This window comes from Paramormyrops kingsleyae, chromosome 20 (genome assembly GCF_048594095.1).
Source record: "Paramormyrops kingsleyae isolate MSU_618 chromosome 20, PKINGS_0.4, whole genome shotgun sequence".
NCBI classification, from domain to species: domain Eukaryota; kingdom Metazoa; phylum Chordata; class Actinopteri; order Osteoglossiformes; family Mormyridae; genus Paramormyrops; species Paramormyrops kingsleyae.
The window spans coordinates 3,046,624-3,062,457 of record NC_132816.1 but is presented as its reverse complement, the minus strand read 5'-3'; the positions used below and the strand labels follow the sequence as shown (position 1 = coordinate 3,062,457).

General features: G+C 42.1%; 2 protein-coding genes and 1 long non-coding RNA gene across 4 annotated transcripts in view; all 3 read left to right on the top strand.

Annotated features, from left to right (window-relative positions):
• Positions 1-15,834, top strand: part of LOC111836354 (uncharacterized) — a 356,103-nt gene that overhangs the window by 204,961 nt on the left and 135,308 nt on the right. The gene's annotated exons all lie outside the window — the stretch shown is intronic.
• On the top strand, positions 52-5,196 carry LOC140581274 (uncharacterized). Its single transcript, XM_072703441.1, has 5 exons — positions 52-190; positions 2,608-2,673; positions 2,822-2,939; positions 3,014-3,147; positions 4,370-5,196. The coding sequence occupies exons 2-5, from the start codon at positions 2,656-2,658 to the stop codon at positions 4,715-4,717; spliced, it is 618 nt and encodes a 205-aa protein (XP_072559542.1). The 5' UTR covers positions 52-190; positions 2,608-2,655; the 3' UTR covers positions 4,718-5,196.
• Positions 7,140-15,385, top strand: LOC140581281 (uncharacterized). Of its 2 annotated transcripts, XR_011984339.1 has the most exons (5): positions 7,140-10,250; positions 10,531-10,682; positions 10,787-11,814; positions 12,116-12,241; positions 12,490-15,384. It is a non-coding gene; the product is annotated as an uncharacterized lncRNA (long non-coding RNA). The 2 variants fall into 2 exon arrangements; XR_011984338.1 differs by having other exon boundaries at positions 7,140-10,682; positions 12,490-15,385.

Genomic DNA, 15,834 nt, shown 5'->3' with positions numbered 1-15,834 from the left:
CGTAGTTTGCATAACGTCATGTCTGGACTCGCTTGTGAAGATCACGTGTTTCCGGCCCTCTAGTGGAGAACCTCCTGGCAATTCTAATTATTCCGCCAGGCTGCAGCGGTCACCAGACATTTCAATCGTGGTTTTACTCACGACTGAACAGGAAAATACTGTTTGGGGAAACACAGGCATTTGTGGCACGGTAAGGCGTTTGTGGGGGATGGGTTCGTAGCTGTGACTGCTAATGTAGCTAGCTAGTTTCGCATTCCGCCGGGAGACATGATTTAGTTACGGAAAACATGCTTGTATGTTTGCAGAAGTTGGTAGAGTAGTCGAATTCGGTACTCTAGTAAAAGTACAGCTACTTCATTATTTTATAAACTGAAGTCGGCGTAAAAGTAATCAACAATCTCACTACTTTAATGAGAGTAAAAGTATCTAGAAAAAAAGACTACTGGAGTAGCTTGTTGGTTTACAAAATCGGAATTGGTTATTAACAAGCTTTACAGTTGCGGACTTTTCTAATCAACAGCACAGATAAAAAAATCAAATCTAAGATTAAAATATGCTCTCCAAATAAAACAAACACAAACTGTGGAAATAAAAGACCATATACCTTTTTGACAATCAAAAACAGCACGGGAAAACCACAGTATAGATAATCATTGGCTAACAGCAGGATGTTAAGTGGTTCTTTGTATAAATACGTGGGATATATATAAAGTATTCCTAACTTTGGGCTATTAGGGGTGGAGCCGAACCCGAATACGGTATTCGGAAAGACACAAATAATGTGTTTTTTACTTTAAAAAATATTTGTATTCGGGAACAAGAAAAACTTTATATCAAAAAGCTGCGTTTCCTCTTGAGACCGCAGTGCATGCCCGGATGAGTGAGTGAGTGAGTTCAGGAGTCGGGGGGGGCAGTAAAAGAGGTGACTGACACAGGCTGCTCCACACAGCAACAGAGAAGGCTCGGCTGAGCGAAAAAAAGACTTAACTGTATCACTATTTTTGTACCTTAACTGGGTTCCGGAGGCAGTTTATAACTTTCGGGAAGCGGAGTTTGATCGGGAGATTATTCCATTACGCTGCATTATTGACGTCTGCAGTCAGGTGCTCTCATGTTCGCTCTTTTTACGTAGCTCTGTTAGCTCGGTAATTTAGACAATAGGCTGTTGACAGAGTAACGTTAACGTTTGGTTAAAAAGGTTAAAACAATGCTTGTGTAGTTGTGTCGAATTGTATGCACTTGTAGGAGTTATATGGTACGTTTAAGTTACTCTGTCTACTGCATATCCATAATTATTATAATGGATATAATTAAAGAATACTTGCACTGTAACGTAAATTAGAAGTGCAACGCAAAAAAACTGGATTTTTACGCCTATTTTGAATTTTACTCGAATACAAATACTTTCCCCCCTCAACAAATACAGATACAAATACCGGCTGCTTTGCGCACACACACACACACACACACACACACAGCATTTCCTGTTTTTTTATGTAAAATAAATACCATACTTGGCAAAAAATAAAATTATTATATATAATAAAAAAAACCTTGTGTGCCGCTAGCACGTTTTTATTGACAATGGCAGCTGTATTTTGTATTGCATCATCTGAATAAGTAAAATTTGGGAGTCGAACTAAGATCATTGGAGCTGGTGTAAGTGAAGAAAATCGTTCCTTACCAAGTATCAAGTCTCAGGTTAAACCCAAGTTTAATCCTGTGTAAGGAAAAGCAGTAAAGATCCTCCAATGTTCTTGGTTGATCATTTGAATACAGACAGTGTTAGCAATTTATGATTGTGGGGGAGGTCAGGGAGAGATTTGGTGTTCCAGTGGGTGCCATTAGGGTGATAAGGAAGTAATTACATTTACAGTGGCTGAGCTACCATTTGCTCTAATGGGAAGTCTCCGTCCTGTCCTGCCCCTGCCTCAGGATCCTCACACTGCTGGAGGTTGCTCTTTATATGCAAATGTACTCACAACACCTACACCTTGTTGGGGTATAAAGGGGGATCAAGAACTGTCCTTTAATTTGTATTTGAGCTGCCTTTCAATACCCAGTGTATGTCTACACTGTATTACATTATATTGTACTGTTCAATAAACCACCATTTTGCTGAAACAAGACTCTGCAAGTGGATTCCTTACACATGTGTTCCCTATCTGAGCCCAATTACATTTGCTGTCAGTTAAACTGAGTTATTCTTAGCCGGAGTAGGCTTCTTTGTCTGGTGGGACCCCGGCTTTCCCTTATGTCAAGGAAAAAAGTGGACTGCGAAATACATTCACGCTGCAGTTTGAATTAGTGCTCTCATACTGTTACCCAGTGAAATCGATCTTGGGTGTGGTTTGCATGGAACATTAGGGGGAGGGGGGGGGGGGATGATACTGATGGGGTGGCTGAATACCACTGGTAACAGCCTTAAGTCGACAAAAGGTGAGATGCAGGAGAGTAGGCATTGCATTTTGCAGATATACTCAAGTAAGACTGCAGAATATTCACTTATTACATTGAAAGTAGATTATTTTTTCCTCAAGTTACTTGATTAAGTGTAGTGCGCCCCTACCCCCCTCTGCATATTTGACATTTTGTTACACATTTCAGGTGGGAACGTGGACTTGGTCGCCGCACAAGATAGAAAGGACTTTGGGCATGAGTTTGTCAGATGAGGTAAGGCAATTGGGGGAGAACTGGCAGCTAAAACTGAGGACAGCCTGTTATATCTGACATGGCCAGTGGGTGCAGTGGCTTTTTGGTGGTGGTGTGCCTGCTCTGTAAAGCATGAAGCAGCTTCATGAAAGGCCCTGTCCCCATGCAGGAGGATTTCTCAGATATCCGGGCCTATTTCTCAGAGGCTGAGTGGGTTCGGCTGCAGAGATGCGAGAAGGTGCACTACAGGAACATGAAGACGAACCACCAAGCCATGTTGGATATGGGTAGGCCTCAGGCTCCGGCATTAGACTTGGACGAGTACCAAGAGTGCAGTGGTCCGCAACTGTGTTTTCTCTAGGGTTGAATCCCATCACCCCAGTGTTCATGAGAAGAAACCGAACCAGGAGGGTGGCGGAAAGTCCGGGCGTTGACAAACGCAGCGATTCAGAGAAGTGGATTCTTCACCTTCTGAGGAGGAGCCCGGGCAACAAGGTGAGATGAGGTGAAACAGCCAGTTGGAGGGCTCCCACTGTGACGGGTGATTTCTTCAGGCACAGCATCAGGCATTCGTCTGTGTCGTTCAAGCACAAGGCACTTTCACACTGAAGTTCAGGGACCTTTGGTTTATAAGTTCCTGGGCTGTCTCGGCCAGGAACTTTTGTATCTCCAGGCCGTTTTTGTGTATGGCTTTCACAACACGCATCAGGAACTAGGACCTTTTTGCTGAAGCATGGAAGGTGCAAAAAGTTTGTAAGTTTAACGTTGCACATAATCTTCATACAAAACTTTACCGCCATTCCAAAATAACGGAGGCTGGATGAGTCCTTTTAGTTAGTTGTCAGTTTATTGGGTGCTCAATCGTGATCAAAACAAGACACTGCCTTTTATCTATATTTTTGGTAATATAACCCATGGCATGTTCATGATTTTTATTAAATCTGGCCAGCAGATCGAGCTTTCATTCTCCGCAGAATAAAAAAAAATATGTAACATTGTCTTGCTAGTAAGCGATGGCAAGTTTCACTACCGGCCTTTTTTGACAAAACTATATTAGGTAGTGATAGAAATTTCTGATGCAGACGTTTGGAGATGCAAGCAAAAAATGTATTACTTGATACATAAATGGAATTATTTTTGTACCCCAATTGTGTCTGCTCAATTTTTGCTCTGCTGCATCTCATTTTCTGCACTTATTTGTAACTTCCAAGTTTGTGCTGGTGCTTGTGGTTGACCATTCAGCAAGTTAATCGCTCTAAGTGCCTCCCCAGTAGTTTGTGTTTGAGCAAATCAGGAGTAGGTACTAGAAAAGAGTTCTGGAACTGCCTCCAAAGAACTAGAATTGTGCTGCGTTCTTACAGTGTAAACATGACAAAGGTAACTGGTTCTGGGAAAAGGATCTGGTTCCGGAAATAGTTCGAGCGATGTTGAAAGCGCCTATAGATGACCAGAACTCTAAGTAGGAGCGTTATGGATATACCCTACGGTGACGCAGTCTGCCTGAAGTCTTCATTTGTGTCTTCAGCATCCAGGAGTTTTCCAATCTGTATTCTGGTGGTCCGATCAGAACGAAACCCCTGCTGTGGGGTCAGAATCGTATGCCACAGACCAGGGAAGGAGGGTCTGTTTGTGGTCAACTCAAGCTGTTGCTGGCTGTGCATTACAACACACTGACTAACTGGCACTGTCTCAGTGTTTAATTTCATTTTGGTTTCAGCAGACTCCTTCCTGCAGTGAAACCAGCTGCCACACAAACCAGAAACCTTCCCAGCAGGGAGTCGAAGAGGGTAACAAAGAGGAGGGGGAATTCCTGGTATCTGAGGTTGAAGGGACTGTGAACGAGAGCCCCCAAAAGGTGAAATGGAGTGTATGTGGGTCTCTTCACAAATGTCACTTGTCCATTCAGAGGTGGTTTAATTTTTGTGTGTTAATCACAAAAGCAGCCAAATATAGGTTATGCCAGAAAAGGAAAAAAGTGCAGTTTGTGTGGCTTGAAAATGATTTTAGTTTGCTATCTGCTCTAGGGCTGGACAATAATTCGATATCAATATATATCGCGATATAATTTTTTTCGATAACGGTGATACGATTTTTAAACACATTTCCGATATTTCGATATACATTTGAATATTATATATATTCACCGGCTTTTAAAAATGTATCACAAGTGCTAAACAGCGCGTATTCAAATCGCATTCGCATGGTAATTTGCTGAACAACGCAGCTGTGAAACGTGATCCAGGTAAAACTTTTTTAGACAGCATAAATAATATTGAAGCATTTGTTTTCATGCAGACTGTTAAAAGCAAAAGCAACAAAGCATTTTAGACTTTGTAAAGAAACCATAGTAACCACGTGTATGATACTTTTCAGAGCTGCGTCAGAGGGAAATGACTGATGAATTTAATTTTGACACTGGTTAGCTTTTTGTGAAAACGAACTACAGTACACCCCGCAGGTTTTTTGTGATTTTGTGAGCGATCTTTGTGTTTTCAATGTTGGAGAATATAATTAAAGGTTTGTATCAAGAAACGACGGTGGTTTTTATTGTATACTGGTAAATCTCTGCTGTTAGTTGGTGGTATGCCTTTTGTTAGCCAACATGTATGTCGGGGCCGGCTCTACGCTGGGGCAATGCCCCCTTAAGCAAACGTCCTGCCCCCTTAAATCAAACTTTTAGAAGTTGAGGAAGAAAATAATAATTACCCACAAACTGAATATGGACAAGATTTACTACAGTAGCTGAAAAATCCACTGAAAAAGGCACAAACGAGATGATAAGTTTCACTTCTTGTTCGCTCTTTCCCTCCGCGTTCTGTATGTGCGCGGGCTCATGCAGCACTCGGCAGATCCCCCACTCACCCTCCCCCCAGCTAAACATCCAATCACTGTTAGTATGCAAATGAGCCAGTTTCTCAGTAGGCAGGGCAAAGCGAAATGAGCTGCGTGATTGCGGTAGGTTTGGAGGAAACAGCAATCTCTCTCGTCAAAATCATAGTGACTAGTGAGATCATGGTTCGAATTATTTTTGTCTATTTGGGGGGGTCTTGATCGGGGGGTACTGTACCCCCCAGTACCCCCCGATCAAGACCCCCCCAAATAGACAAAAATAGCAGTTTGGGGGGGGGGGGGTATTAAAAAAAAAAAAACAACAAGAAAAATGTTAAGAAAGAACCTCACCTTGTAGGAAAATTTTATGTAAAACGATTTTAGACACCCCTAGTGTGGATCGTACCATTTGAACCACCTTGGCGCTAGAAGCAGCTTAGCCAGTCGGTTACGTCATTCATTCTCATTGAGCGACTTGTTCGTTGTGATTTCAAGATTCTTTATTCGTCACATACATAGTTATAACAAGTACAACATGTAGTGAAATGAACCCTGACCGATCCTATTTTTCAGTTTTATATTTCAAGACTCGGTGAATTGATTTTTTCTTTTTCATAACTTAGCCTACCCTTTTTAGTTTTGGTAATATTGGCAATAGTGAAAAGTGTTTTGTTGGGTTCAAATATGTTTGATATAGGCCATCCAATTAAGGTAAATGTCTTGTTTTTAATCTGATGAGGAATATTTTATTTTATTTTTTGTTTTACTTTTCAGTTTTCCCCCTGAGGGATTGCCACCTTACTGTGGTCAGGGGCTTTGCGTGCCTCAGTGACCCTAAGAGCTACACCAGCAGAAGCTTAGCCTTCAGGTGGGACACCCAAGTTGGACAGGTCTTAGGGCAGAGGCCTGACAAAGTGCAATCCAATTACATGACAAAAACAGTTATCCAGAGCACCACCCCACCCCTTTCCTGCCTTTGTCGCCACCATGTGCCCCCTTCACATTTCTGTCTGCCCCCTCATATATGCATGTCTAGAACCGGCCCCGATGTATGTACATATTTATAGCATGCCGATCGCGTCAAACAAATCGCGGCAATGCCAAAAACCCGTGCATGTACATTCTCAGTTATTAACGCACATAAATACATTTCAAGCACATGCTAATATAGTGCTGCCATATTGGTTTTCGGTTATCTCGATCATCGGTTATCTCGACGCTTTTTGGCAACCCCCTAGGCCGGCGACATAACCGGGTTCGACTGTATATGAATAATCAGCCTGTTCTAGTTTAAATGGAAATATATTATTGTTAATAAGCTGAGTCTGAGAGTTTTATTTATTTGATAGTTTATTTCACATTTCTTGTTTGTAAAGGCTAAATACAAATAAAAAGTGAACCTTTTTTTTTTTGTACTGTTTTTATTTAAAAAAAAAATTATATAATTTTAATAGGAGGAGCCTGGAGGTATTATAGACTTTGCAAATTCAGTTTGCAGACAACCATTGTGCGTGTCCTCGGCAGTTTTTTCCTGAGGCTTTTTAATATTGTCCATATCGATATCGGAATTATATCGTATCGACCAAAATTAAGAAATATATCGTGATATAAATTTTTGCCATATCGTCCAGGCCTAGCCTAGCTATATGACCTGGTTTTCCACAATTCCAGCATTTGTTATCATACTGAGGCGAGTTTTCTGGCCTACCACCTCTTCCTCGACCTCGACCTCTACCTCGGCCTCTGTAACTTCCCCTGCTCTGGGGGCCTGAATAGACTACTGCGATTGTATCGCCAGAGGCTGCGAAGGTCGCTTCTCCCTTTTGTTTTTGTGCTTTTTGTGCATGCTGGTCGTACTCTATAGCTTGCTGCACTGAGCCTGTATTCTGATGGACCCAATGTTTATCTATATACCGTTTAAGTTCAGGGTTTAGGCCGACAAGGAATGCCCTTTTTAATTGTTGTTGGTATACTCCGGCCTCATCACTATCTGGGGGAATGCCTGAATTACTTCTGAAAACTGGTCTCAATCTGTCTAGGAAGTCTTCTGGCTCTTCCCCTTCTTTCTGTCTGCATTGTGAGATTTTACCGTAATCTGCTCTCCTTGAAAATCTTTCTCTGACTCTTTCTTCTAGCTGCCTTAGGCTGTGTCTCAGGGCGGATGAATCATGCGGGAGGGGTGTTCCGTCGTGCGCATGCCCTGTGAAATCTCCTGCAACTCTGCCCCATTTGTGATTAAACAGTTGCCTCAGGCACTGGAACATTTCTCTCCCATTTAGGTGGAAACTGCCTTGAAGTTCTAACACCGCTTCCCAAAATTCTCCTACACCTTCCTCAACAGGGGGTATCCCTTTTAAAGCAGCTGACCTATCCTCAGCTGTCCAGGGTCTGTACACTAACATTGTTTCGGGACCTGCTCCGTCCTGCCCCCTATCAGGATTCGCGACTTCCACCATGGGGCATTGGAACTCTGGGGTTGATGCCCCGTCTTCACTACTGGGGTGGAATTTAGTTTTGCATGACTCTAAGTCTTTCACTGGATACAGTGAAGGATCCCTGCTTCGCGTCACCATTGGATGGAAAGGAGATTCTGGTGCCAATGACGCTAATGGAGCAGAATGTGGTGTCAGCGTTCTAGGCGCTGCTATCAGCTTGTCTTTTGGTGCTGCTTCCGATGTCTGCTGCGACAGCGGAGGAGCGGTAGGTGTTTTCAGTCTACGTGTGGTCTTTGCTGCACTTTCCTCATCAGGAGTGACTAGTGCTACGGCTGCAAGTTTTTCTTTCCTTTTTCCTTTTCTTTCCTGTCTAGTTGCTTCTCTTAATTTACTTTGTTCCAACCATTTTTCTGACAGCTTGTACTCCTTCTTCCGTCTGTCCAACTTTCCGCTATTTTTAGTGCGCAACATTTCTAGTTTTAAATCACTTTGTAACTTGAGAATGTCTGACGTATGGAGGCTTCCTCCAAACCCATGCTTTCTTCTCCACCTTTGATTACTTATAGTCCCTGCTCCTTCTACATATCCTTCCATAAACTTTTCATCTCCCTCTAAGGATGGCTGTTTACTTTGCCCCTTTCCCATCCTTTTACTTGTCTATTGTTATTACTACAAGGGTCCTGAGCAGAAATTCTCTGGCACGAGATTCGGGAGAGGACACTAACACGGCCTTCTACTGCACACTATCTGTGCAGCGGTGTCAGTTTTCAGGGATGGAACCCGTCCTTGATCTCCCAATCACCAGTACGTCTTTCTTCTCAGGCAAAGAAACAACAGGACTGGTAGAATCAGCCTAGGATTCTATAAATCACTTAGTCCTCCACATTCACACAAACATTCATACCCTGTTGATTACGGCCAACTCTAGCCTTTGTCAATTAACAGGTCAATTCAATTCTAATTCAACTATTTCCTTTCGGCGAAATATAACCAATTTAGATTATTTCCTTTCGGCGAAATATAACCAAATTTAGATTATTTCCTTTCGGCGAAATATAACCAAATTTAGACTATTTCCTTTCGGCGAAATATAACCAAACTGTTTCCTTTCGGCGAAATATAACCAAACGTCTCACCTCTGGGGTCAGTCACGACGGTCGGGGTCCGTCAGGCATCACCAGGCGTCGAGCGCAGTCCTAACCACCGGCCTGGTCACGAATTCTCACGTTCCAGGACTTTCTCGACCCGTCTTAGACGAGCGGCTGTCGACAGACTTCGGTGTCGCTCCTCTCGGCGCCCTGGTGATGTCCTCAGGATTCCCGATCCCCACGGATCACTGGTTTGTGAATCCGGCTCGAAGGACCAAGATTTATGTCGGGGAGAGTGATCAGCCCCCCCCGGCTGCTGGCCCACAGAGTATGAGACACGCGCTGATTTACTTGCTGCAAGGGTAACCCCACCTCAGTGTGAGCTACAAAGGTGTGGCCCCTCGACAGAATTTATTTATACTATAAGGTAAACATACTGATATCAGGTTACATTGTGGGTGTGAACAACATTTTAGAATGGGATGGAACCAATGGGAATGTGGGAGTGGGAACAGGAACAACAGAACGTGCGTCAGAGGTGGCCTCGTCTGCTGCACGTGATAGAAAGTTACTGTTGAGCATTTACACAGGTGCTACATGGAACAAGTTATGCATCCTTGAGAATACACGTGAGTGATAATATATATACAATTTCAACCCAACAATAATACAGGATGGGGAGGGGTCTTAGCCACCCTCACACTATTTATGAACATTCCTTTGGGAGCTCAGCAAGGTCTGACGAAGGGGGCGTGTCCCCAGAAACATGTTACCTATCCCGTGGTTTTGCTGATCCAGTGTTTATACTTTTGATGTGCCTGTCATACTCCTATGTTTGTGAGTATCATTTTTATCTCTGATTTACGGATCTATTAAAAAGGTTTTACACGAGGAGGTGGTGCCCGCTGTTTTTCTTCTTGTCTTCTACAGTGTGTTGCCAGAGTCCCTCTGGGTTGTGGGCTGCCTGCCTGTGTTCCTGAGAAGCATCTACCCTTCCATAGGGTCCACTTGGAGTGTTGCTTGCGCTGAGGAGGAGAGGAGTGTGTTGTCTTTAGTGAATTACGTTTAATAAACTTGCACTGTTTTATGTTTACTGTACATGTTTGATAACATACAGCCTTGTGACAGTTTTCCTGCATGTCATAAGCATTTGAATATAAATTAACATGTTGAAATCAAATCTGATGTTCTTTTCCGTTTTATTTGGTGTGTGGAAGGTGTGCGGAAGAGGGGGTAGTCTTATACGGCAAGTATATAACAAACTCTATATTTTGAGTGGAAACGTTGGGGGGGTCGTCTTATATGCCCAGTCGTCTTATACATCGGCAAATACGGTACATCTTCACAGTGTGTCTGTCTAAAATGATTCACCTACATGGTACACAGTATGCAGAGGGCATGATTTTATCTTCTGGGCAGTGTAGTGGATTACCAGAATTCCATACGATTGTATTCATTCTTGTCCACATAGAGAAAGTGATGTTTATGTATAAAAGGCTCTCTTCATGGTACATTGAACATTTCAGATCTTATGAAGTTGTTCACACCACTCTTTGGAAATGATATACCTGGTTCCAGATGCACTGACGGATTACCATCCTCTACAAGCATATAAAGTCGGTGGGAAATTTATGGTGACTGCAACAACATTCCTCCTCAACTAAATCAACTGATAATGGTACAGTAGGTTGCCAGCAGTTTTCACTACAGGTGGTCTGTAATTGTCAGTAACATTGTAGTTGATGCTGAATCTAGTTTCTGCTTTTTGGCCTCTCTTTCCAGACTTTACTTCGGGTAGTCCTCTCCCCCAAAGAAGCCAGACGACTCCAACTGGCAGAAATACCAGAATCTGTGGACTAGCTAATTGAGGTACTCAAAGAGAGACTCCAACTTGAGAACGATTTCACACTCCAATTTGAAGATTCTGATTTTGGAAATGCTTTATGCCTGTTGACCACAATGTCTGAATTGCCAGAGGGATGTGCAGTCCTACATATTATATGGAACTCTTCCCTCCCTTCAACCCCTTGTAACCCATCTGACCATTCCATTAGTGGATCAGTCTCCTCCTTGGACACAGCCAGTGTTCATTCAGATGATTTTAGGCCTAGCAGCTCTCTCCAGACTCAGGGTAGTTCTAGCGATTCTGTCAAGAGCAGATTAAGACAGGACATTAAATGGCCCTCTCCATTCCCCATCCCAAAGCTCTCATATGATGTTGAGCTAAAATTGCTTAAAGGAAATGAGATCTATGAAAAGACAAAAAAGGCGCTTGAGGTAACAAGAGATGTCAAAACTGAAATTTTGGATAAACTTGCACAGGCCATTTTTGAACTCCGAGCTGGCTACCCTGAGAAAGATGAAGTAGCCTCAGTTGCATCTGCTCTGGTTCTCAAGTATCCATGCCCGAGGGACAAAGACAGCATAACGGGCTGTGATTCATGGCTAACGAGTCTCAGGTACAAGATTGGAAACTTCAGGGCAAAACTGCGTGATGCAGGCTGCAATGAGGTAGAAGTGAACAGGAAAAGGCGATGAGGAGATGGGGAAAATGGCCCATTCACTCTCAAAAAGGCCAAATGGGGAGAAGTCAACCACGTCCCAGACTACCCAGATCACCATGATGATTATTCACTTGAAGAGGAGTGGCTTGCTCTGGTTGAAGAATTTAAAAAAATAAAAGGAACATGGCAGAGAGAATGCAGAAGATGGAGCTGACCTTTTCCCTACGACGTAAGGAAATTGTGGAGATGCAGCCTATGGTGTCAGAGATCCAGGAGAGATAGCCTGCGCTGTTTTCTCTGGAGGAGGTAAGGCTTTCCTCATGCTTTTACTTGCATTTAAATGCTCGTTCTAGAGACAGGGTTCCCACGGTTATGGAAAACCTTGAAATGTCATGGAATTCAGACACCCATTTTCCTGGAAATGGACTGCAATATAATGGTTTGTGTTTTTGATTTGCCACAGATTTTGATAGTTCTCTCTACCTCCTTTTAGACATTGTTGTTACAAATATAGAATGGCAGTAACGTCAGCACAAATTGATTTTTTTTATGCATTTAGCTTACAATTTTATCCGAGGTGATTTACAATTGTCAATTACTCCCCTAGAGCAACTTAGGTTTAAGTGCTTTGCCCAAGGGCACAACGGTGGCAGCCAAGAATCAAACCCACAATGTTGGCTTCCTTACCCACTACGCCAAATGTGCGGCATCAAATACACGATTTTCTTTAATGGTAGGTTGCAAGAAGTCATGGAATGACAATTTGGGGGGGGGGGAGGGCTAAATGTAGAGGTCCTACACTGTGCTGTGAGTTCCTGCCCCCTGTAGCCTATTCTGTGTTTGTTGTATTTATTCTGGATTATTGTCTTTTTTAATGCTTGGCTAGAATATAGTACATTTCACTTGACTTCTTACATTCACTTTCTTTGTTGGCAAACCCTGACTCAAAGGTTATCAAGTTATGCTGTTCATTGTTTTCAGATATATGAAGAATTTCATCGTATCACAAGTAAGGACCTCCTGGTGACTTTCCGTGCATCCCTTGACAAATATGTGCTTCGTCTATTAAGACTCTATCGGACAAGGAAGGGAGCATTTGGTCCAGTGATGGAAGACCTCCTGGATAAGCTTGATGAAGAGGTAGTAAAGTGCCTGAAGCTATAAGCAGGGATCGAATTTATCGACGGCATCAACGGCAATAGCCGCTGTGCCTTAGCAATTTGCCGTGCTGCCCTGAATATTTACAAGTTCTTGCCGGCAGATACTTGCAGTGCCCTCTTCCTCAGTTGCCTTTGTGCCCTATTGTGTATGTTTAGATCATAATAAAGTCAATAAACTTATGAAATCAAGAACAAGTTCTTCCGTTTTTTACTTCTCTGTCGCCATGTCCATGATGTCTGGGTTGATAAGCGCATCCCATAATTTTACGTTAGCCACGCCTCCATGGTTAAATTATTCAGAGCGGCTATTCTAGCCGATGCTTACCTCCCTCCGAAACTAATAGCAACATGTTCATAGAATAGGGAGGGTGAGAAGGTTTAGAAGTTCATTTGAAAATAACCAGATTTTTTTAGGTAATTTCGCTGGTTATGCATGTCTTTCCCAATCATACCGCATCTATTGTTATGGAAATTATCTGTCATTACTTGACGTTGTAATAATTTATAATAGACTGTAATAATTAATAGAAGATTGAAATAATTGATACCAGATGTGCACTGAATTGAAGTGAAAACGGAGAAGGAGTTAGAGCATAAACTGTACTGTCCTGCAGCTGCTGTCACGGGACAGTTTGTAGTGGCTCGCGGCACTGGGCGGGACAGTTAGCGAGTGGCTCGGGACAGTCGGTCTAGTTAGTTTTAAAAAGTTAGTTGGCTTGAATATGGTCACTCGTGCATTATTTTGAAGTTCTGTTAGTCATGTTAGTGTTCAATGTCTCAGTAAAAAAAAATGTTCATTAAATTAAAGTTTTTATCACTGACAATAGCTGGTTATGTTTTTTTTCATAAAACATTTCGTCATTACTGAGTAGGTGAATGAAGGCAACAGCATCTTTTTTTCAATAGCTAGTCTAACACTATTTCACAGGGTGCTAATGCATTTATTGCCCTAGAAAATGTCAGAATGCTAAATATTTCATGCGTCTGGCTATATACCTTTTTGCCTCGGTGCCCTGGCCAGTAATTCTTGATTGCCTTGGTGCCCTCCGAACCTACGCGAAAATGCCTTAGTGCCCTCTTATATTTGAGGGGATAAAAGGCAAACATTGCTGTGCCCCCCGAACAAAGTAATTCTACCCCTGTATAAGTATGCTCATGCAAAAAATGACTGGGCTTAACATCAATTTCCAAGCCTTGACCAATTGGTATTTTGCGCAACCACGAGCCGTTCCCACCAAAGCTGTTAGCTTTCAATCTCAAGTGCTCCTTTGCCTGACATTTTTAGGGTAAAGGTTACAGTACACAAGTATACAGTGCCTCCTATGTGTAGAAGTATGTGGAATTGCCTGGTTTTTCGCATTATTTGATCATAAAATGTGACGTGATCTTCATCCAATTTACTAGTGAAGGCAAGCAGTAGCACAAAAGAAATGATTATGTTTCTTGTCTTTAGTGAAAACACCCATTGGTCGCACAAGTGAACCATAGGGATTAATCCTGAACCTACCCTCAAGCCAGGGGTCCTCATAACCAAATCAGACTTGCCCAAAGTTCAGGAGGTATTTTTGTCCATTCTTTTAGTTCAGCCATGTTCTTAGAATGTCTTTGGGAATGATGTTCCATAGCAGCTGTATTGGTTAAGGTAATTATACTTTTGAAATGTTGATGAACTTGGGAATTGCTTTTTTACACGGTGATGAAGTTGTCTAGTACCTGAGACATCAAAGCAGACATAAATCATGATGCTCCACCAACAGAACTTCAAAATAGAGCAGATCCTTTAATTGTGCCCTTTCGGTGCCATACAGTACTGTTTTCGCACAATTAATTATGTTTCAGCAGTCCACAAACCATTCTCCCTGTAGCATTGTGGAATGTCAAGGTGGTCTTTGGTAAATTTTTGACGCACAGCATGCTTTTTTTGGAAAGCAGTTCACTTGCTTTTGCCACTAGCATTGTCAATTTTTTAATTCAGAGACTCAGAACATTGTGTTTGTCTATGCTGATGACTTAGATGAAGATAAGATCACATTTTATGACCAAATACAGAAAACCAGAATTCCAAAGATTTCACAGTTTCAAATGGCACTGTATAAGCCTACATATTTTCTAAGTAGAAATGTTGGTAACAGCTAAACAAACAAAAGTTTTGCATTTCATAACTACAGCACTCTTAATTTGTAGAAATAAAATGTCCAATTATCTTCAATATCACACTATAAGAATTTTGTGTTTGGGCATAATCTGTAGACAAGGGACATTGTGTCTCAACGAAAGACAGCAGCTCTGAGAGGCCTGCCCATCTACACCCTAAAGTGTTTGGTAAGTGATGGTGCTTGTGTTTAGTAGATATGCAAAATGTAACACTGGTTTTACCAGTGAGGGTATGATTTCATAGCTTATGCTTATTTTTTGCATAATACACTTTGCGGAACACATCCCCAGGTGTTTCAAGGATGTTCATTTAAAATGCTCAAAAGCTCTTTCCATTATTGCAGTTCATTGGTCCAGATAGGTTTGGTGAAAGGATTGGAATTTACTACTTCTGGTAACTGGTATGCTAATTGCTAATGGCAGTTATGTTATAGTCTCTGTCTTCTTTGGATTGTGACAGTGCGAAATGTACAGGGTTGCATGTACTTCTGCACAAACTTCTGCACCATTCCTATCCCCATGTTGTCTGCTTCTTCCTGCATGAATGCTGTCCAACCACAAATACAATTTCAATAACATTAATTCAGATACTCTACTGGATTACTTTTTGCTCTCATCTATCTTTTTCTCCAGAAACAGCCCCAAGCTGAATGGAAAAATCAGTAGCACTAATGATGAAGGTAGAATATCAGTGTAATGAATTGTTTTCCTTTGTATTTAATCTTGTCTCTGATTTCCTTAGGACACTGACCCAGAGGATGCAGTGGTCCAAGGTGTGCCTGTTGACATGCTGACTGTCTATGAAGGTGATGATTCCACCACATCAACTGTGCGAGACGTAGCTGTTGTGTTGGAAGGATCCATCATTCTGCACAACCTACCTGACCTCTCAATTGCCTTTGCATACCTCTTTGGTCTTTTGTATGCCATGAACATTGCATATCCAAAAACGATGAAATATACTTTTGAAGCAATTCAAACCATCTTTTTGGGGCTTGGGTCTCGATGCTCA

Coding starts and splice junctions, on each gene's coding strand:
- LOC140581274 (XM_072703441.1), top strand. Junction 2,940..3,013: donor CCAAGCCATGTTGGATATGG/GTAGGCCTCAGG, acceptor TGTTTTCTCTAG/GGTTGAATCCCATCACCCCA. Junction 3,148..4,369: donor GGAGGAGCCCGGGCAACAAG/GTGAGATGAGGT, acceptor TTTTGGTTTCAG/CAGACTCCTTCCTGCAGTGA.